The 22877-nt window shown below is 36.1% G+C and overlaps 1 protein-coding gene and 1 non-coding gene across 4 annotated transcripts in view; one reads left to right on the top strand and one right to left on the bottom strand.

Annotated features, from left to right (window-relative positions):
- Positions 1–35: 35 nt before the first annotated feature.
- Trnaq-cug (transfer RNA glutamine (anticodon CUG)) lies at positions 36–107 on the bottom strand. Its single transcript has one exon. It is a non-coding gene; the product is annotated as a tRNA-Gln (tRNA).
- A 183-nt stretch (positions 108–290) lies between these two features.
- Positions 291–22877, top strand: part of LOC134527641 (RNA polymerase-associated protein CTR9 homolog) — a 118366-nt gene continuing 95779 nt past the window's right edge. Inside the window, exons 1-6 of one of the 3 annotated variants that reach the window (XM_063360502.1) lie at positions 291–341; positions 603–733; positions 6567–6665; positions 14096–14335; positions 15739–16007; positions 19675–19870. In XM_063360502.1, coding sequence (XP_063216572.1) covers positions 692–733; positions 6567–6665; positions 14096–14335; positions 15739–16007; positions 19675–19870 — 846 coding nt within the window. In that variant the 5' untranslated portion in view covers positions 291–341; positions 603–691. Of the gene's footprint in view, positions 393–446; positions 481–602; positions 734–6566; positions 6666–14095; positions 14336–15738; positions 16008–19674; positions 19871–22877 lie in introns of those variants that run through there. The other 2 variants (XM_063360503.1, XM_063360504.1) reach the window with 2 other exon arrangements.

Below are 22877 nucleotides of genomic sequence, written 5' to 3'. Positions count from 1 at the left end.
AAATTAAAAAGCTTATTAATCATTATAAAATTACCAGGTCCCACCGAGATTTGAACTCGGATCGCTGGATTCAGAGTCCAGAGTGCTAACCATTACACCATGGGACCTTCATACTTAACAATGAAATTATATGAGTAATAAATTGATTCAATTGGATATATAATAAAAATCAGTTTTTAACGATATGGAATTGCAACATACAATGCCCATAAAATTTTTATCACAAATACACTTAAATAAATTACAAATTACATTGATTAGTGGCTGGTGTGTTTTAACATTTTTTAAATAGTGTATGGTTGGGTTGTTGAAGGTTAGAAGGCACGTTGATTGAATCAGAGGTCTTAAATATTTTATTTCACTGTAGAATATTAAACATAGTAATGCAAGTAGTAAGTTTTATATGTTTGGTCACTACTGAAATTTTTTTTGCATAAAAAAAATTTGTAGAAATTCGGTGGACGGCTGCGTGGAAGGGATGTGTGTGCTTTCTATTGCAATATTATTGCAACAACATAAGTAGTACTACATTGTACAAAATGTATTTTCTTTGGTAAAGTTTACTTTTTTATGCATAATAATTTTTTTCTCCTGTTTTACAGCGTTTGTCTACATTTTCGTCCCCAATTTAGTTGTGTTGAGGTTATGACAACAAGTTTACCCTAAGTACTGTGGGCTTCAGCCTGCGAAAATGTCGAATTCAGTGGAGATTCCGCTGAGAGATACAGACGAGGTAAGAACCAAACATGAAAATTAAAGCTAAAGTTTGTAGTTGAACTGAAATTAGTAAGCAAATCAATTTCAGTTTAGCTATCAATGCATGTGTGTTTGGAAACAGAAGCATTATTTTAATCTAATGTTATTCAGAGATAAACTTTCAGCATTGTTTTTAACATAGGCCTACTAGGTTCACCAATACTATGTTCATGTTAATAATAGTGTAAAATGGGTAGTGAATCACTTCAGTATCTTTTGTGAACTTTCCAGCTTGCTTCCCTTATAGAATATTGACTGAAACAGATTTTTTATAACAACCCCATTATCATGTTATTAGCCTGCTTAATCATAAAAGTTTTTAAATATCTCTTTCATGAGTAGAATCAAATCCATTTTACCTTCAATTATACTGCCCTTTTGCTTCCCGAAGTGTTAACAAAACCAGTAGGCTATATTAATGATTTGTTTGGTTACATTAGGCTAACAGTGGTTCATTTTAATTTACTGATCCTTGTTGAGTTAATTCAATGTGTGATAAAATGAAGCAGATATGCTGATGTGTCCTTTGCATTTGCGCTTGGTTCATGCTTTGGATGCTTCCCAGTTATTTCATTTTATCTTATCTGCCAATGGACCAAGTCGAAAATATATAACACATTAGAACTTTTACTGTTTACAATCAGGATAAATATTTTATATAAACTTAATGCCTATTAACTACAGAACACAACAATGTTATTTACATGAAACAAAAAACTATCAGTTATACATAGCATTCGAATACAAAACTAATTTAAACTAAAGCAATGCTGAAAATAGATATAATTTTATTACAATGAGACAAGAAATTGCTCTAGGCACAACTAGCATTACATGTTTATTTATAATGTACTAAGTATTCATCTACTGTCTAAAAACATTTACTAGAAGTAGTGTTCTTATATGTACCTATTTGAATGTAATTTTGTTTTCAATTTGTTTTATATAATTTTGAAAGCTATTATAATGTATTACTCCATTGCAGAAAACACTTGCTCTAGTAGTATTATCTTGTGGTGCTGTGCACATGTATTTTGTGGCTTAATCTAGTTTGAGAGCGATGGCAAACTGAATTTAAAGTTAATTTTGTTGGTTGTTTCTATGTCTAAATAAGATGATCTAAAAATAAAAATACAAGGAACAGGAAGAATCTTTAATGATTTAAACAGTTATAAATGGCATCTTGAATAACTATTTGCGATTGATACATAACCAATTATTTCAGTCGCTTTGATGACAAGGAGTTATCCCCTCTACTTACTCTCCCTTTTCCTCTTTTCCTGAAGTTTCTTCCATAAGTCCTTCCCTCCTCTCATACTCAATATCTCCCCCTCAAGCCGATTCAACTCCCGCCCCGTCTTCACCAGGAATAATTGCGTCCCTCTTTTTGTTTGTCTCCACTCCCTTTGGATCTCCCACTCATTATCTCTCCTCCCTCTATGTGTACCTCTGTGCAATATCTCTCCCAGAATCTCACAACCCCTCCCTTCATTGATCACTTTAAACAGTTTTACCAGTCTTTTCCCTTCCTCCTCCCCGGCAGTGTACCCCACCCCAGCTCCTTCATCATCACTGATTGTCTTCCCCTTCCGTTATTCTCTACATACTCATCCCTCATTTCATTGCCCTGAGTTGTACCTTTTCTAACTCTTTTCATATCTGTCACCAGGTATGGCTCCCAAATTGCTGCTGCATTCCTAATCATAGGCCTCACCAATGTGGAATACAATTTTTCCTTTACTTTCCTTCCTATCCTTCAGACCCAGTCCCCTCTTCCCCTTCCATACGACCTGCTGTACCTTCTTTTGGTCATGTTTATATTTGTGCCATCCCATTTGCTCTCGCCCAGCACTTCAACTTATCCACATCACCCTGCAGGTGTGCCCCTTCCCGCATGCAACACGCAGTCAACCGGGAACATTCTCAGTCTATTTCTCATTCCCTCCTTTATATCTGTCATCATGATAATGAATTGGTGTGGACCATAACACTCCCCGTTGGTACCCCTGATGTCACTTCCCTCTCTTCCGACCTTTCTTTTCCCATCCTCACCCGCTGTTTCATATTCCGAAGGAAGTTGCCTGTCCAGTTTACCACCCTGTTGTCCCTTACCAACCTATTCCACTTCTCTATCACCCTGACAAACTCATTTTCAAAATCAATAAACACTGCGTCCACCTGTTTACCATCATCCACTGCCTCCACCAGGTCCTCCGGCAGCCCAGCTGTCTGTCTCGCAGGAAAACCCCTCCTCAAACCACGTTGCCTCTCATTGTCCGACCCAACTCCTTTATCATGTCCACCATCTACCTGTCTGTCAGTCTTTCCATCACCTTCCCTGCACTAGTCATGCTGTCAGGCTGTGCCTTGTCCCCTCTTCCAGCGACTGCGAAATAGCAACTGTAAATGTAGCGTGTCCCATCCTTAGTTTGCAGTAGGCCTATGCATTTAAAATGGGCATTTAGGGTGATATTCCGAGACATTTGGATAAGGTAGTGAATAAGTACTACTTAACTTGTTGAGATACAACCGTAACCTAATTCATAGACTGTATTCCAGAACTTGTCCAAACCCAGTCCTTGTTTGGTAACGAAAAAGCAACCGTTATAATAAATTGTGCCCTGCACGAGGCAAGAATCTGATTTTAATGCATTTTGGTGGACGTTTGGCAACCATCGATACATCTGCTACACCAAATATCGTACAGATAGCAGTACTATTGTGCAAATTAATTGGTGTACTTTTAAAGTTGCGATTATTTGTTTTTATGACCATTAAAGTGTACAAAAAGTATTCCAGGATATTTTCACTATCTTAAAGTTTCATTTGGCACACCAACATGGTAGGTACGTCCCCCGATGATAACAAAATGCCTGTATACAAGTTAATGTGGTTCAGCCATCTGGATGAAATCAACCAAAAAATTGAGCTGTGCGCATGCGCGGAATTGGGGCAACAGAACAGATAGGAAATCAAAATCCGTTGCCTAAAAATAGACTGTCTGTGTCCTGTAGTGCACTAGGAATATGGTTACGGTCCAGGTGTAGCATATTCAACACCTAAATCCTTATTTCCGTGTCCTGGAATACCATCCTTACTCTCTCTTTCCACTGTATGATATCTGCCATTAGCGCCGTCCTTGTTTCAGTATGTTCTGTCATCTGTCAAAAGATATCCCCAAAGAGCACAAAAGTTTTAGACACAGCTTTATATTGTAAAAAAAATTTATCAAAATTTATTTAAAAAAATTATTTTGTAGTGTATAATCTGGAATAGGAATTTAGGATATTAATTTTATTGCTGTAGTTCACCAAGAGCATCATATGATAATATTCAATTCTTACTTGTAAGGATCTGTAAACTGAAAGCCACCATCTTGTTTTCAACCAGTTTCTGATAATATTTTTTTAAAAATCATTTACAAAAACTATTAAAATGTTTGGCTCTGTTTGACCATAGGACATAATTAATTGAATACCTTGTTATCAATATAGTGATACGACAGCTACAAATAATTTCCCCCAATGAAATAATGAATGGGTGTTTGGAATTGGTATTTTTTTTTCTTTCAGAATGTTTACAACTGAAATAATACTATCAAAAGACACTATCTTATGGTCCTAGAAAAATAAACACACAGTAAAATAAAAAAAAAATAATTAAACTTGTTATAATTATCAATAGTAATAAACAAACAGAATTTGAATGTTAACAAGATGGGTAGTTGCAATCTGGCAACAGTTGGTGCCATTTACTCTGACTTTGATCCGAGCATGACCTTGCCTCGTGCTTGGGCAGGCTACCCCTAGCTTGAGGTGGCAGTTCCCTATACCATCAGGCCCAGCCCCTTTCATCCCATCCAGCCTCCTCACCTCCAGTGTCGGATCCAGGATTTTGGTTTGGGAGGGGCTTGACCCAGCTGAGGCTAGGCTTTATCAAGGCAAACACTAAAACAATTGTGGACCCAGATGCTTTTTGGAGGGGGCTTGAGCCCCTTAGCCCCCCCTCTGGATCCGCTACTGCTCACCTCCATCCTTGTTTCCAGTGCTGGCCCTGCCTTTGGCTTCTCTCCTTCAGTCTCGTGCCACACTTTGCCAGCACTGCTCCTGCAGCAACTTTGCCTTCCCCAGGTCCCTCACACACTCCTGCCCCTCAGTTGTGATTGTCTCTCTTTCCCCTGCTCTCTGAGTTGGTATTTTCCTTATATACAGTTATTTTCTTGCTGGATAAAAATTGTGTTTATTAGGATTTGTTTATACTGGTGATGGGTCAGATCCCAATTTTCCCAAATCCAAATCCCAGAGAGTACCCCGAACATGTCCCTGGAATCAAAATTTAGGTGTATCGAACAGAAATAATGTACAATAAATGACAAATATAAACTCTGGTGTTGAAGCAGTCTTCCCTTTAAATGGTGGTTTCTCAAACTAAGTTAGTGGAATCAAAATATATTGTAATTTTATTTATATAATTACATGTTAAAAGTACAATAACTAGGAATGTAATAGTATAGCTATGAAAAAAAAATTGCATTTGTAAACTTAAGAGGTTATCAGTGCTGAATTTTTAAATTTACTTTATTTGTTTTAATATTTTTCCTCAAATAGTGAATCAGAATACTAAGGATTTGATGGTATTTGCAGATTTCATTGGCCCATCCCCAGTTTATGTCCAAAAAAATTATGCCACAACTAATAAAGTGAAATAAAAGTCAAACATGATGTTAGTAAATAATTGTAATTCCAAATTTTTTCTACCCTTCTAATAATGTAAATACTGGTATTAAAATTATTCTTTAGTTTTTTGATGTGAGGCTTCCATTAGTTGGCTGCCATAGTGGCACATAATGCCTGCTGTTGTGAGAAACTCATCATCAAGACTTAATTGAATGGTATCATTTTTGTTCTTTTTTTTCTAAATTTAGGCATTTAGTGTTAGTTTAAGATTTAATGTGAGCATATATAAGCCAAACCAATCTTCCAGCTATTTAGATTGTTTTAAGCAGAATTTCATACAATTGAGAAATTTTAAATTTGCAAAGCTAATGAAATCATCATTATTTTTTATTGCTTCTTCCAGTTCATTAACATAGGTTAGGGCCTAAAATGCTTTCTTTGGAAACCCCAGTAGGCTAATTACTTTTTGAATGTCAGAATTGACAGTGTGGACCCAGTCATTCAGGCTATGCTGAATGTAAACAGGTTGCTTCCTGTCACTAAGATAGGACTGCAACAATTTGTTTGCATTATGTACTATTCCCAGTTTAGTTAAATTATTCAACAATTTCTTGTGATTAACCATGTCAGGGAAGTTGAAATTGGTCAGGGAAAGTTAGGGAAATTACTTGAAATCCTGGAAAAGTCATGGGAGTATTCCAATGATAGTAATTAGAGAGAAAATATCATGCTCCTTTTTGCCATAACAAACTGTGGAAGGTTTTTTTTTTCCGATTGGTTTTTTAATGGCTAGTCATACACACAATTAAATGGTGTTTGCAAGGTTCTGTTTGAACTAGCCCAGCTATGGAGTTGGTAGAGGATTTCCTTTATCTTTCAGAAAATTGCAAAATATGTAAATTATTAAAAAATAGATTTATTAGTCAGGGTAGTTTTTAATTTTGGTTTATGGAAAATCATGATAATTTTATTAAAGATATGTGTGGACACTCTGAATATTGTTTAGATGGGTGAAAAATATTATGTGGGACAGGAGAAATAATATTTACTGTAAACAGAATGGGAATTATGTAAAACAAAAACATAATTAATGGAATATGCAATTTCATATTTGTGGATTGCCCTGTGTTGCAGGTGATAGAGTTGGACTTTGACCAACTTCCTGACGGCGGAGAAGTCCTCAGCATTCTGCGCCATGAGCACGCTGAGCTTCATTTCTGGGTCACCCTGGCCGTGAGTTGAAACTTAATTTTTGTTTTTTCTCCTGGGCAGTGTGAATAATGGCTGGTCCAGATACACTGGACACAAACCCTGGACCACTGTATGCTGTCAACACGAGCCGTAGTGAGGAAAACAACTCAGCTGCAAGAGGCATTTCTGCAATAATATTTTTTAAATAAACAGGGTATCTTCAAGTCACGAAAGTCCAAAAATTAACATTAACTGTGGTGGAAGTCTAAAATAATTGCTAACTTGCAATTTGTTTTTTGATGCCTCACTTTGTTCTGTAGCAACACTTTAAAAATAAGCCAAACACTTTAAAATACTTTAAAAATAAGTCAAACACTTTAAAATACTTTAAAAATAAGTCAAATACTTTAAAATACTAAAAAAATAAGTCAAACACTTTAAAACACTTTAAAAATAAGTCAAATACTTTAAAACACTTTAAAAATAAACTAGGAGACTTTCCACTTAAAACATGTGGAAATAAATTGTCTCTGAAAAAGTCTTAACTTTCTGACTTAAAATCTGCATGTTCCTGAAACAGTAGTTCTATCTCATTTTGTTATATTGCTTAATATAAGAATATAAATATTACTTTGATGTTAAAAAGCTGTAAGAAAAAAATTGGAAAATGTCCTTAAAAAGTCTTGCTCTCAAGTGCTTACAAGTTTTAATTTTTCCGGGGTGTGGGGATTGACCATGCCATTCGCCACATGAGTGTGATGCATTAGCAATCATGACTATCTAGGACCTTAAATAAATAAATAAACAAACAAACAAACTAACTAACAAATAAACAAAAAACTAATAAACAAATAAATTACAGAATGAATAATTGATGGAATGAATGATTGTTAGAATTAATGATTGACAGAATTAATAATTGAAATAATGAACTATGAAACATGGCCGCCACAAGGGTGGGGCTGGGTGGACCCCTGGGTCCAGGGCGCGGGCCCAGCCCTGTTTATTTGTTAATTTTTTAACTATTATAATTTTTTTACAAACTAGAAAAAAACATATGTAATATTTTATAAATAAAGCTTAGTTTGGACTTATAAAATAGTAACCATAATTATACCCTGTATTTTCAGGTTAAATAACATTCTTAAAAGAGTGTAGGTAAGAAATAACCATGCAATTATAATGTAGCACGGGAGGGGGGGGACCTTTTTTCCGATCCTGAGTCCAGGGCCCGTAATGGAATGTGGGGGGCCATGCTATGGAATGAATGATTGATAGAATTCATGATATAATGAATAATGAAATGGATGATTGAATGATAGGTTAAATGAATCAATATAGTTAAACTACAAACTGTGTTATATGGTGGCAAACATTTGTTATTTTTTACCTATCCTATATTAGAAAATTAGAATCACTGCAGTTTTTTTTTGCATAAATTGTATAGCGACAAATGCTTATAGTTTTCATAAGAGAAAATAGAGGTGTTGTCATTATCTTTATATTGGTATCATAAGTTTTAAACAAATAGTAAAGTGTAGATACTGGACCCAAATTCCGCCATCTATTGGAGTAGTATGGCAAGACCAGTTTTTTTTTTCACAAAAATCTTGGCTTGATCCTGTATTATTCCGCATTTACCCGTCACAGTTGAGAGTGCATCTGTACTTATGATGCTTCAAATATTGGCAATGTTTTAATCACATTGTACCTAGGGACCATTTCACACAATCAAATTTTGTTTCAATACATGTTCAATATTAATTGAATTCAGTCCCTTGAACTCAACATCTGAAAAAAAAATTTACTTGACATACATAACATGTACCTATACTAAAGTTCAAGTTCTTGACTAGTGTATAAAATCTTCAAAAGAAGCACTTTTCAAGTTTTATTGAATTGTATCTTTGAAGTTTATTCAAATATATTAATTATTTTAATTCCATGGCTGGAATGCAGTAGATATTTTACTGTGTGAAAAGGCCTTAATACAAGGCACAAAGATTGTACAAAACAAAAAAAAAAATAGTTGGTGATTTTGGTTTATGCCATTTTTTTCCCCGACCTCAGTGCAATGTAACACAAATGTGTTGCGAAGCTGCAGTAAGTGTGCTGCAAGATTTATGTTGATAAGAAAACTCTGTGATAAAAAGAGCACATTTAATAATTTATAAAATTATACTTACAGACAGTAAAATAAATTTAGTTTATTTATTTTATCATAAATGTTTGAAAAACATAAGGGCGCGGTCTGCCGGGCACTCACACGGTGCGCAGAGCTTCAGGAAAAACAACGGAATTTCAAAACTGCTCATTATATCCAGGCGGGGTCTGCTTAAGAAAAGCATTTAGGAATTCGCTGAGGGCCGAAAAGTACTTTTGATTTTGGATTAAGTTTTAAACTGTATTTTTAGAAGAGTTAAAATGGCTCAAAGGTGTGTTTTCAGAGTAATTTTTAGGTGTAAACCAACCAGTACAGATTCTTGAAAGCACTTAAGAGACCTGCATTATACCTTTATTGTTATTTCTATGCCGTTTGATGTTACTGTCACCGCTCAAATGTCACAGTTCTGTGCACGGCGAGAAGACTGTGCGCCAGTCAAGAACCTTGTGTTTAGAGGCGATACTGTGCTAGAAATCATCTGCCATACTCCTTTGGTTATGTTAAGATAACCTTACAAAGATATATATTGGGGAAGCCCGATGGACAAGTGGCTTAGTGGCAACCCATCTTGCAGTGAAGGATAAAACAAGGCAAGAGAAAAATGTATGTGCCGACTGGACTACTAAATCACTGATAAAAAAAATTCAATAATATACAAGTAGGTATTATTTGAGGTGCACAGAATTTAAATTGAGAAAACAGAACTTAAGTTTGCAAAGAAAACAAATATCAATACTGGGATTCTGAGTCAGAACATGTAATATTGAAAACAAACACAAAAAAAGGTATGTATGCTTATGTACGTGCATTAGAAGTTATAATTCTTTTAAGTATAAGACACTGATCTGTTTTGAAATGAATTGTAACAAAAATTAATTAAATAAATACTTAGTATTCAATATGTATATAAACATGTGTATAAAATCAATTATTTAATTTAGTAAAATAATCTATATAAATTTTAATTAATAATGAAAGTCAATAAATATCCAGAATGTTTATTATAATTTAATAATTTTTGTTATTTATTAAATAATAATGTAATAATGTATATTTAATAATGCAAATAAATTACACATATGGGAACATAACGCCACTTATATTAATACACTTGAAAATGTTTATAAACATAATTTCTGTCACTAATATTCACAATAATTAGATGTTTAATTATGTGGACCCGTATTCAATAAATTTCTGAATGCGACTCACATGTAGTTCCGCACCTGCTGCTAGAATTTGCTATCGGAGCTGCTACGTCAACTAACAAATCTTTTGATTTGCAGAGCAAAAACATCTCCAGTAAAAACGAAAAAGACTTGTAAATATACTAAACCTTGGCTTGGACCTTATTTTTGACAAGGAATTTAATTAAAATACTCCCTCATTAAATTCATTGAAGAGTTTACCTATATTATATAGTTTCGGCACACTATAATCGATTAAATATTAAAGGATAGCTGTACTAGCAGTATTATAAAGTTATATTTTTTATTACCTATGCAAATTCATGGAAATACATTACATAACAAATGTAATTAAGTTAATATTACTTTAAGTAAAAATTAAGTAAAGGCCTACCTAGTATGAAATAATCAATCCAATGGACTGAGCTATGTATTTAATAATATTATAGGAATACAATAAATAAATAAAATGTATTAATATATATATTTGCCTAGAGTATAATTTATATAATTCAGTAATCTTGAATTAAAAAAAAAGTTAAAACAATTTCAGCTGTCAAGTTTAGAACCACATACCTTTAGCTTATTAGCTGCGCTACGAAGACGAGAACGAGAATACATTGTTACGAATGTTAGCAAGGCCACGTCACGTGCAGGTGCAGAGCTAGCTGGGCTGCATCACATGCCGCCGTAACATGAGATGTGCCGTGCGCACCTGGGTCGCCGCTTTATCTCCCTCCAGCCCTCCGCTCCCCCCGTGCGGCACTGTTAGTTTTACTTCCGAAACCTGCCAGCTGCGGAGTTACGCGAGCCGCCGGCACGTGTTTTCGATAGATTTCTGCCGTCGGGACGGCTCGCGATGACGCGACTGGCCCCGGCCGCTCTCGTGAGTTCTGGAATTGTGCCGGGGCCTATATATATGCCCGAGGACGTCAGGGCAGACAGTCAGTTTGGAGTGTTTAGTCGGGAGTTCTCCCGCGGCGGAGTTTCCGGGCGATAGTGCCGCGGGTGCGGCAGAGTGGTGAAGTCCTTGGACGAAGGTTCCAGGGCAGGGAGTGAGTGAGTTCAGTGGAGTCAGGAGTTTTCCCGCGGCGGAGTTTCCGGGCAATAGAGTCGCGGGCGCGGCGCAGTCCCGAGCGAAGTTGTGAGCGAGGAGTTGAGCGGATCCTCGGTGAAGGGGAAGTGCATCGGCGGCGGCGGAGTGTGGCGACGGAGTCCCGCGGCGGGGACCCACGAGGGGCGCTGCAGCAAGAGTTGCGCGAGAGGTGCGGCCCAGCGAGGTGTGTGGAACGAGTGACTGGGGAATAGAACTTTCTTTAAGTGTAATTAATTATTTGCCATTTTAGAAGATTTTTGTAAGTGACATAAGTAGTGGCAGTAAATAAAACTGTGTAGTGTAATAAAATCTTTAATTGAGCTATCCTTTACGAACCCGCAGTAAATCGTAACAATATTTTATGATTGTTATACTACCAGTATCCTTCCTTTTTTTAAAACTTTACTAAATTAATCTATACCATGACTATTTTAGTTTTCCAAATATATTCCTGTATAGTTTCACTACCATAAAATTTCATTTGGCACACTATAAGGTTGGTATGTCCTCTTATTTTTATGAAAGTGTCTATGTACGGATTTATGTTCATACACCTGGGTCCATCATCTTATTGTGAAAATTTCATTACATGGTGTGCGTGCAACATAATTCACTCATCATTTTTCCATAACTCACCTAAAGAAGTATAACTTCAAAAATAAATTTATATGAAGTTGTTAACATTACATAACAGTAACATTATTACAAAATATTAAACAAGTAATGAAACTATATTATATGTAAATGTAAAAAATCATCCAGGAAAATGATTAACAGCACTGAAGACATTATGGTATCCAGTTTGCCTTAAAATAAATAAAAAAAACAAAAATTTCATTGAATGATGAATGCGCATCTTAAAAATTCACTCATCATTTTTCCATAATGCACCTAAGGAAGTTCAAATTTAGAAATAAATTTATATGAAGTAGATAACATTACATAATAGAAGATTATTAAAAAATATCAAACAATTAATGAAAATTGTTTATCTTAATTATTATTTCTCTAGCCTGTTTTTCTGTCGGTCCACGAGATTTTCCTTATTCCTTTATCAAATTCCATGATTTACCCTTCATTTTAAAACTTATTGTGCCAGCTAATGAAGAAAAATAGACCCACCGTCTAAAAATGTACCGCTTCTCTTAAATTTGAGATTTAAAATCATCTAAGAAGAGGTCCTTTAATGGATGTGTCAATTTTTCGATAGATGTAAAACCGGATTCGATAAATATCAAATCGGATATCCACTTGAAACATCAGCGTTTACGTATTTATTTTTTTAAACAGAACTATTGGCATGTTTGGATATAATACTTTGTAAAAAAATGTGAAACAGATATTTGTACTGATGTGTTCAATTACATGTCTTCTTTTGTACCAACACCCGTTTACTTTTTTCTATTCTTCTTCAAAATGTTGTTTTTCCCAAATTTTTTAAAAATGGAATGCCTCACAAAACGGTTTCGTGCGCACTGCATAATTCCGCAGGGGTTGACTAGTATGTATATATTGTTACGATTGATAATGTGGGGAGAACTGGCTTCGTAAGGGATAGCCCAATTAAGTTTTATTACAGTTTTATTGATTTCTAATATTTACACTAATAATAAATAATTGTACTTATAAATGTTTATCCTCAAGTCACTCAATGTCTGTCAAGTTCTGCAGTTCGCATTCCTCACAGGAGCTAGGCTCAACAATGGTTAACCCCTTACCTCGCGCCTGTCCACACACGCAGTCTCGTGCCACTCAGTCGCTGCACTCTCACAATTCAGTCGAACTCCGCGTCGCGCCACTCTCAAGGGGGTCTCTCGCCCTCTTTGTCGATGTCTCACTTCCCATCGCTCGGAATCTGCTCGTAACGTGGCACTCATGTGGCACTCCGCGAAACCCTCACCGCACTCTTCGCGGCACCTGTCATTGCACTCATTCGTGGGACTCACGCAGAACTCTCACCGCAGTCGCCGCACTCACGGCACTCACCGGGACTCTTGTCGCCAAAACTTCCTTGCAGAGGCCGGCGTCGCTGCTTAAGTAGTCTGTGGCGCCCTTCTCAAACCGACGAGAGCAGCCGTGACGAGTCGCGTCGTCCCTGGCCGGCCTGACGTTCGAACAGTTGAGAAGGGTGGCGTCCATTATCACCACTCTGCAGGGCGGCCCGCGGATTTTCCAAGGCTGCTCAGCGATAGATAACATCACTGAGGCAGGACGATGCACGGGAAGTGGAGGGGGGTAGTGACTACCCTTGTAATCCGACCAGGCACGTGTGGAATGCCTTACGTCAGTGGACCACATGTGACCGTGCAGGGCCGCCAGCCAGCTACCGAACCTGGTATCACGGTCTGGTCTCTCGCGTTCGTAACAATATAAAGAAACTACCCAGAAAATTTATGAACAGCACTGAAGACAGTATGGTGTCTAGTTTGCCATAAAAGAAATAAAAACAAAAATGTTGAAGCGAAATCAAGCACATGCTCAATAACAGCGCTGCACAGTGGAACAAATGGACTTGTGGTCCAAAAGACCTGGCTTCCAGCCTCGGACTGGCCAGCCCGTCCCAAGCCCCTACTCCCCTCCCCTTTACATCCGGTAAATGATGGAATGGTATCTTAAAATTCCTTCAAAAATATCTCTGTTCTGAGTAATTGTGCATGTTAACTAACATCTAGAATGACCTGGTCAAAAAGACATTTAAAAATCCCAGAAGAAAAAATTTAATACCACTGTAAAAACCAAATGTTCAGGTATTCCCTACTTCATATAACAAAGTTCTTGTATTGCTTGTGTGCTGATGAGTCCTCGATGCTTGTGTCAGATCACAAAGACCAAGGGGAACACCGCTGTGGTGGAAGCCGTGGCGCACCCGGAAGGGTTGTTCTGCATTGGTGTTCCATTACGTTCCACGGTATGGACGTGAAGGACAACAGAGCACCGGTCCGGGACCCAGCCGGGAGCTCTAGACATGGAGCCAGCAGGTTGCTCGGAGGCAAACAGTTGCGAGGGACCGTGGTTGTGTCGACAGCTGGAGTACTACAAGCAGGGAAAGGTGGACGACTTCATCCGGATCCTGGAGGCGTCGCGCTCCGACGCCAACGTGGACTACCGGGACTATGAGAAGGACCAGATGCGGGCCCTGGACATGCTGGCGGCGCACTACGTGCAGCAGGCGAACCGCGAGAAGAACAAGGACCGCAAGCGGGAGCTGTTCGCCAAGGCCACCCTGCTCTACACCACCGCAGACAAGATCATCATGTACGACCAGGTGAGAGCCTCTGAGTTCCGTTTCCAGTGGTGGGCCTGTGCGAAGCTTTCACTGAGCAAATCTATCAAAGATCTTTTTAGTATTAGATTTGACTTAACCAGGCAATTTGCTATACGTTGTATTTGAAGTTTCCCATTTGCTGCAAAGCCTTAAAACATTGGAAGCATTGGATTTGCTTATTAAAATAATTATTTTTTTTTGTTTGTATATGTTTTGTTTGATAAAGTTGTTAACTTAAAAAAATCAAAAGTTAGCAATTCCATTTGCTTTCATGAATGCTTAATATTAATAATATGCATGGTTATTTTGTATTTTTTATTGAACATAGAGCCAATTGGTTAATCACTAAATCAGTTCAAACATTACAAGTGTTAAAGTATTATTATTTTTTTACTTCGATCCTATATTTTATAAAATAAGTGGAATACAGCTTCATCTAGAACACATTTTGATTCAACTTTGTTGATATTTTAAACATTCAATTTGATTTTTGCTTTGCATAAAAAAACCAGTATTTGCACAGACTTATCCAGCGTTTGAGTAACCGTGGTTTCTCGCAAGTTGAAAAGCTTAATGAAATCATGTGAAACTTGGAAATGTCAAGACAACCGGTAAAGTTAGGGAAAACTATCACTTAAATTAGTAAATTTTTAAATGTAAAAAAAAGGATTTAATTATGAACTAATTTCCATAAATTATGAGTTTTTTAAATTGCAGTTATTATACCCATTATGACTTTAAAATAATTTAAAATTTAAGAGCAATTTGTATTAAATTAAATAAAATGAGTCATGAAAAATTTTAAAGCATTTTTAATTATTTTTATTTAAAACAGCTGGACATTTTGTATTTTTGTTGAAATGGTTGAAATAGCGACTATTTAGCTTTGAAATTTACTGTAAAGTTTTTTTTTTCCATCTGGGAAACCTGAAAGTTGTTTAAGTATAATACTGATATTCTGTGGCAACCATGCAGACGTTGCAGTGCATCGGTTTGCTTACTGTGGGTGCTACTGTTTACCCTTTTATTCATTTCATCAGTGCTTTACTCTCATCTCATCACCACATTATCTCTAATCATGTTGATGTCGATGAGGACGTTAAGTCCATTATGTATTCATTCCAAAATTAATTTTGTAAAATAACAAAGAAGTTTTTTATGTGATCATATAAATCAGGTGGAGTTTCTTAAGCATTATCTTAAGGAGAATGTAACGTGAAGGAGTCAGATTTGAACTTGATTCAATCCAAACGTTGAAATCAAAATGATTCAATGCAAACGTTGAGTTCAAAATTGGAATTGTCATGTTTTAGGAATCAACCTAAAACTCATTTCTAGATGAGATGACCAGGCTGGTAAAAGTGGTAGGCCAAGCGAAGCGTTGCACGCGTTCTCTGTCGCAGAACCACCTGCTGGGACGGGCGTACTTCTGCCTGCTGGAAGGGGACAAGATGGAGCAGGCGGATGCACAGTTCAACTTTGTGCTGAACCAGTCGCCCAGCAACATCCCCTCGCTGCTGGGCAAGGCCTGCATCGCCTTCAACAAGAAGGACTACCGTGGGGCGCTGGCGTTCTACAAGAAGGCGCTGCGCACCAGCCCCGGCTGTCCGGCCGCCGTGCGCCTCGGCATGGGACACTGCTTCATGAAGCTGGGCAACCAGGAGAAGGCCCGGTGGGTGCCTCCCTCGGGGGGAAGCGGTAGCGGTCAGGAAGATACTGTTCATGTCAGGGGTAAACCTAACATTATAGGTTCAACTAGAAAACATTAAGGAAAACCCAGATGATTCGGGAAAAAAACTCAGAAATGTCAGGGAAAACCGGAAGTTTCGTGTAAATTTCGGAAGTGACATGTAAAAGTCAAAAGGGAAAACTCCAGAAATGTCACGCAGAACACGGAACTGTGAGGGAAAACAAGGAAAGGTTAGGTTATACCCACAAATATAAAATAGATTAAATAAATTTTGCACTAAAGAAGTATAAATGTGTATCTGCTCGCATTTTGGTGTTTTAAAACATTTTTGCTGAAAAATAGCTGAACATTTTTTATTTTGGCATGCTTATTTGTTTGAAATGGTAAATCATAATGGTGAAATTTGGTGAATAAAATTGATTATTTTAGTGCAAAATTTTGGTGAAAAAATATTTTTTTTGTAAAAAAAAATATAAAATTTTTATTATAATTTTACACATTTATATTTATTTGTGGAAAATTATTGTTTTATTAGGTCAAAATTATCAATAACAATGGTTTTAAGTACAACTTAGACACCTACTATTAAATTTGGCATACCGAGTTTGCGTTGCTACAGATTAAAATTGTTAAGATTAAATACATTTATAACGCTAGTCAGAAACTGATCTGAAACACATGCTTATGTAGGTGAAGATTAGTAACTCAAGTTAATTTCAACCACTATCTCAGAAAATCAGTTTTTGTGTACCTGCTGCCAACTATTCCCCCCCAAAACACATTGCTAGCATTAACTACATGTTTTCCATCCCCAAATATGTGCATTTGGTCACTCATTATATTGCTGTAGTTGAGAAGGCATGTTCACTGTCAATGTTGGACACAGGCAGCCAGATACACGAGACTACACTGTTGGAGGATTCTGGAAAGTAATTCTTCAATGACAGCAAAACTCATAGCAAGTCAACTTTCCCAATCTCAGACTTCAGAACTGCTTGTTTTGTTGCTGTGTGCTCTCCAAAAACTGTTAAAAGTCAGATCTCAGAGTAAAGGCACAGCTTGGACTCTATTCTGTTATTTAACTGAATCAATTTCTAAACCTATTGAAATGATTTCTCGTTGATGGAACAAGAAGTCATTGTTTTCCAGGAATGATTTTCCAGGATCCCCTCCCATCAAATATGACGGTTTCAGAAAAGATTTCTAGCCAGTCACAGCAAGTTTCACTCCTTTGGAGCTTTTAGACATGCAGCAAAATTCCTGTCACTGACAAGGTTGAACCTGTGTCTTTAAATCAAATAGTTTTGCACACAATATGTGGGCGTAAGGATATGACGACTCTTCCACACATTCCAACAAATGAACAGTTTTTTTTGCAATAATCTTCCACAAATTTAACCTCGTATTGCAAAACTAAAACCTCGTAGTTGCTCAATTTGATAAAGTACTCTGTAGCATCACCACCATCAAAATCTTGCTGTCTAAAAAATTCAACAAGATGAACGAAGTTCTCAAGGTAGTACACTGAAGTGAACCACTAGTTCCATCAGGAACAGCTTTGGTTCTACAGAAGATTTTTTGAGGAAATCCAAATAGTGATGTTTCCTCTTCCCATCTTTGCCTTCACTACACATTTGTTTAGCATGGTTGGTTCGTTAGACCAGACATTCCCAAATAAATTTAGTTTGTGTGCCCAGCACTGAATGTACAATATGTTCTCACACACTATCACTTTCAACAATTCTGTGCACTTGTTCATATATTTTTCAGAATCTGATGCAAACTCGCAAACATTTTCATACTTTACGTCATATTTCATTAATGTCTCAACTATTGTTCGTGAACATTTTGTCGAATTAGCATTACTGATCACTTTCACTCCAGCAACCAGCAAATTGCGTCACCACTAGCCAAGAGAACTTTAAACAAAACAACAAAGACAAAATCTCCTCTTATATAAACAAAACAACAAAGACACTATTTCCTCTTTGATTAGTAGTCTCGTCAAACTACAACTACTTGTTAGTTCTTAACTGCCTGTTTTACTTTCTCTTCCTCTTCCATCTTCAAAGGCTGCAGGTAAGAAGTGCGTAATGTGTGTGCATGAGGAAGATCTTCCAAACTTGCAGTGAAATGTCACAATTCCATGTACTGGAATCCAAAACCATATATATCTATTCTAAACATGTTACATGTTTTTACAAACTTTTAGTTTCACCTAACTTTCACATATTCATTCAGCTTTTTCCTTATGGCTGAATGGTTAAGTTTTTGAAGTGGTATTTTTGCTTTGAAAAAAGCACGAACTGTGTCCTCAGCTAGTTTAGTTTTCTCATCCTTAGTTTTCTTGCGAAGAGAGATGTTTACTTTTAAAGTAACTTGATACTTAGTTCCAGAACCCTGTGTTTTGCACCTATCTTTGTTAACCTTATTCGATGCTTCAAATTTACAGTGTTTTTCACACGTGTCTTTTCTTTTCCAATCTACACACATTACAGAACTTGCACATCATAATGCCTTTTTCTTTACTGAACACGTAAAATCCTTCGTCTTCGTACTCTTTAGCTCTTTCGGAAACACAACTTTCGGCATTTTATACGCTTATTAACACGCCACAAAGCATTAACAGAAAACAATCATAGAATGCCAAAGAGATAAACATTACATCCACTTGGAAATGTTAAAGAACTTAATGTTGACAGATACACACTCGTCTAAATAAACTCGTAGAACATTTGGGTACCATTAATTTAATATTTGATATTTCATAACTACCACCACTATCTGCAATTTGTCCATGAGTGGTGGAGGTATGATGTTTATCGCCTCTCTTTACTCTATGGGTGTTGCAGAAAAACAAAATAGCCAAGGTAGTGTCCCACGTATAACCGGTTTGTATGGCAAACAACATTTCATGTATGTTTTAGAATGATTCAACCTATTTTTTTTCATAGAAAAAAGTTAATTTCGCACAATTATCACGATTCCGTCGTATTTCGTAAAAAAATTACAAAATTTCGTGCATCACAGCAAATTTTGTTAAAACAAATTGCAGTATATTAACTTCTTATCGCTACTAAGTAAGGTAATTTGTATTACACATCATTTGCAAGTGATTTTTTAAAATTTATTAATTTGTCATTAACAAAATTTGACCACCCCTAGCAATGCACATGAAGAGAGCCGAATTGAGCTTATATTACTAACTTGCAAAATACAAACCGTAGAGTGGATACTGGGCTTAGAAGTAGAGCACGAGCAATGTTATGCAGTACCAAAAATTCATGGCCAACATCTGCTGTGTCCACAAACTTGTTACACAGCTGTTGTCTTATCAGTGATCAAGATCAATTATTTCTGATGAAAAAGAAAATGGTGGGAAACTGACATTTTAATTTACACTTAAACTTATTAACAGCAACAAAAATCAATAAAACAAGCTGTATGAACCTAGGAAACACCCTAAACTCTCAAACTTTGACTCTGAATTCACCACACTTGTATGCGGGGGAAAAATATGTTTTGTAGTCACAAATGTTAAGATTTTCATGGTGTGGTACACAATAAAACAAATATTGTTCGTTATCTATTTTCACTCTATAGTACCACCTGGCACTGGCAAGTGTTTATTCCTTGTCGTGTTTGGCAGCCTGGCATTTGAGCGGGCCTTGCAGCTGGACCCCCAGTGCGTTGGTGCCCTCGTCGGGTTGGCGATCTTGAAGCTGAACCAGCACGAGCCAGACTCAATCCGCTCCGGGGTGCAGATGCTGTCCAAGGCGTACTCCATCGACTCCACCAACCCTATGGTCTTGAACCATCTCGCCAACCACTTCTTCTTCAAGAAGGTGACTTATTACTAGGGACAAGATTACCGTGTTTTCTCGTATAATCGTTGCACATTTTATTCTAAAATCAAGTTTGAAAAGAAGGGGTGCGACGATTATGCGTAAAAAAAATTTTTGTTAGGTAAAGTTATTCATAAAAACAAAACCCGTTCATGGAAAGTACGTTTATTTAAAAAAAAGGTGGAGTATACAAGAGCACGCCAAACAATCTATATTAATAATTCCTTAAACAAAAACCTTTCTTCAAATTTAAATAGAAAAACCAAAACTCTAACGCGAACGCAAGACACTTGAATCTGACGTGAACAAACGTGTCGTAGTACACACTTGCCACGAAAGAATGTGGGCTATCAAATGTAGTTAACTCGCCACCTGACAGAGAGTGCGCGTTGCATCCAATCGGCAAGATATCGATATTCGACTACGTGCGCGCGCTCTATACGGGAAGCTACATAACCAAACATGAATGATGCGCTGGCTACATTTTTATAAGCGGTACACCGACAATCAGATAAAGGTAATACCGTTTAAAAACGTCTTTAAAAGAAAATTTACACGTCAGACAACTTTGTATTTCCGTTAATTAAATAAATAAGTGGTAATGACCGAAATTAAATTTTAGATTATACCTACACTGCGGCGACGCAGACGATTAGATAAAGGAAAAAAAGTTTTTAAAACGTCTTTATAAGAAAATTTACACGTCAAACAACTTTGTATTTTTCCGTTAATTTATTAAGTGGTAATGACTGAATAAATATTTGATTTCTACTTTAAAATACATCGTTTTATATGGAAAATATACCTACACAAAGCGCTCGGCATCTAATAGCGAGACCAAAAACATCATGCGACGTTTACGCGAGAAGTATTTTTATCCCAATTTTGATAGCCTAAAATATGGTAGCGACGATTACGCGTATGCGACGATTATGCGATAAAACACGGTATATGGTGAATTGTGATTAAACCGAAATAACACCTAAAAGCATGTCAATGCACCATATAACACCAGAAGTAAAGTTACTACACCACAAAGCACTGAAACTCATTTAAAAACATGTAAATAATCAGCATTTTCAACCAAAACTTAAGTGTAATGACAAATATGTTATCTTTTAAATATTAAATTCAATGAAAGTAATTATATTTAGCATGAAAGTTGTACCACATTAAAAAAAAATTCAAAAAAGTTTACTTCTTTTTAATCTTGCAACTGTAATAGTTACTCTTTTTTACATTACAATATTAGTAAATTTTTCAAACACAAAAATACTTAACAAATTAATTTTATTTGTTTTGAAATGCTAGACATGCTTATGAGTTATGACTAGAGATGGTGATTTATAGCATTTAAAATAATAACATTTAGCATTTTGAATTTGAAATTTAGCATTTTGTAGCATTTTTAAAAACAAGATTTAGCCAATTCTCTCATTTTACATTACTGATAGGGGTGTGCGAATATTCGTAAACACGAATAGTTGCGAATAGTAACTGACGAACTATTCGCATTCGTATGTCGAATAGCAAAATTTAAAATTGCGAATACCGTATGCCCGAATATAAGGCGACCTGCAGTTTCAGGAGGCCAAACAAATGTAAAAATAATTTTGGTAGAAATCAATGTGAAAATTCATTAGACATACATTTTGTGTTGATAAATCCTTTTTGCATTTATGTATACCGCATTTAACTTTCCGTTTCACAGCTACGTATTACTAGTATTTAGTAGTGTGTTAAACGTAACAAAGCAAACAAAGAATGCAGCTTGCCGGAACTAAACAAGTGGCTAGCTGCCATGGTGAAGCATACGGCCATGAATAACTTCGGTGACGTGACCGCGAATATTTTTCCATATTACTCTCTGACAAAGAGTCTCTGTCCTATGAATTTTAAAGAATAATCTAAGATAATTATGTTGTTTGAGAGGTTTTTACATAAATAAAGAGTGGATTACTGTGAAATTATTAAAATAGCTTTTGAAGCAACGTACCAAATTCCTGTAAATATGACGTCTTCGTGCGTGTTCGGCAATGTTCGTTTTACAACAAAGAAATATTGTGGAAAGACAGTTGGCAGCCATGAATTTCCAAACATTACTTCCGAAATGTTTTGTAAACGTAAACAATCGTTCTGAAAATAGCTGTGATATTTTAGTACAAATTTTCCGTTAAAAATCTGAAATTAAATTAACGTAAATGTTAACACGCGATTGTACACAAAGTACAAATATGATATGTGTAATAAAATGTTTCCATTTTTAGATGCTTCAACATTCACATTTTTACTTAAGAACAAATATTTTAATTTTCAACGTTAAACAATTGTGAATTACTGCAATATTGGGTGGATTTATCGTTTTCCCCGTGTGAGCTAACGAAGTTTTTGTTAATATAAAAATCGTTAACAATTTGTTTAAAAATGTTTCTACTGTAGCTTTCAGCTTGGAACTAATGTTTGCGGTGCTGACGTCTTGTGGGCGAAAATAAGGCGACTTCCAATTTTCTCATTTCTAGTTTATGTAAAAATGGTCGCCTTATATTCGGACCAATATTTGCATCAAATATAAAATAGATAACAATTATTAAATATTATTATATATGAAATATAAATTCATGACCTCAATAACTCTTAAAAATACTAAGTGAACTTTTTTTTGTGGTTTCATTCACAGAAAATATCTTCTATAAACTAAATATATAAAAACCCGCCATTGTTCAGTGTAGTAACATTATATATATATATATTACAACTATTCGACTTCGAAACTATTCGCATTCTATTCGAAAATTTTACTATTCGATTCGAAATTATTCGACCATCAAAATCCACTATTCGCACACCCCTAATTACTGAAGAAAAGTATATTTTTAAAAAGCATTAAATAATACACATATTAATTATTAACAACCACAGAAATAAAGATCTAGCACAAATACAAAGATAGCATATCTTGGTAGGTTTCCAAACAACTTTTGAGCACTTATGAGTGCAATAAATTGAA

Source organism: Bacillus rossius, chromosome 1 (genome assembly GCF_032445375.1).
Source record: "Bacillus rossius redtenbacheri isolate Brsri chromosome 1, Brsri_v3, whole genome shotgun sequence".
NCBI classification, from domain to species: domain Eukaryota; kingdom Metazoa; phylum Arthropoda; class Insecta; order Phasmatodea; family Bacillidae; genus Bacillus; species Bacillus rossius.
Note: the sequence above shows the minus strand (reverse complement) of the source record. Positions and strands in the feature narration are given on the sequence as shown.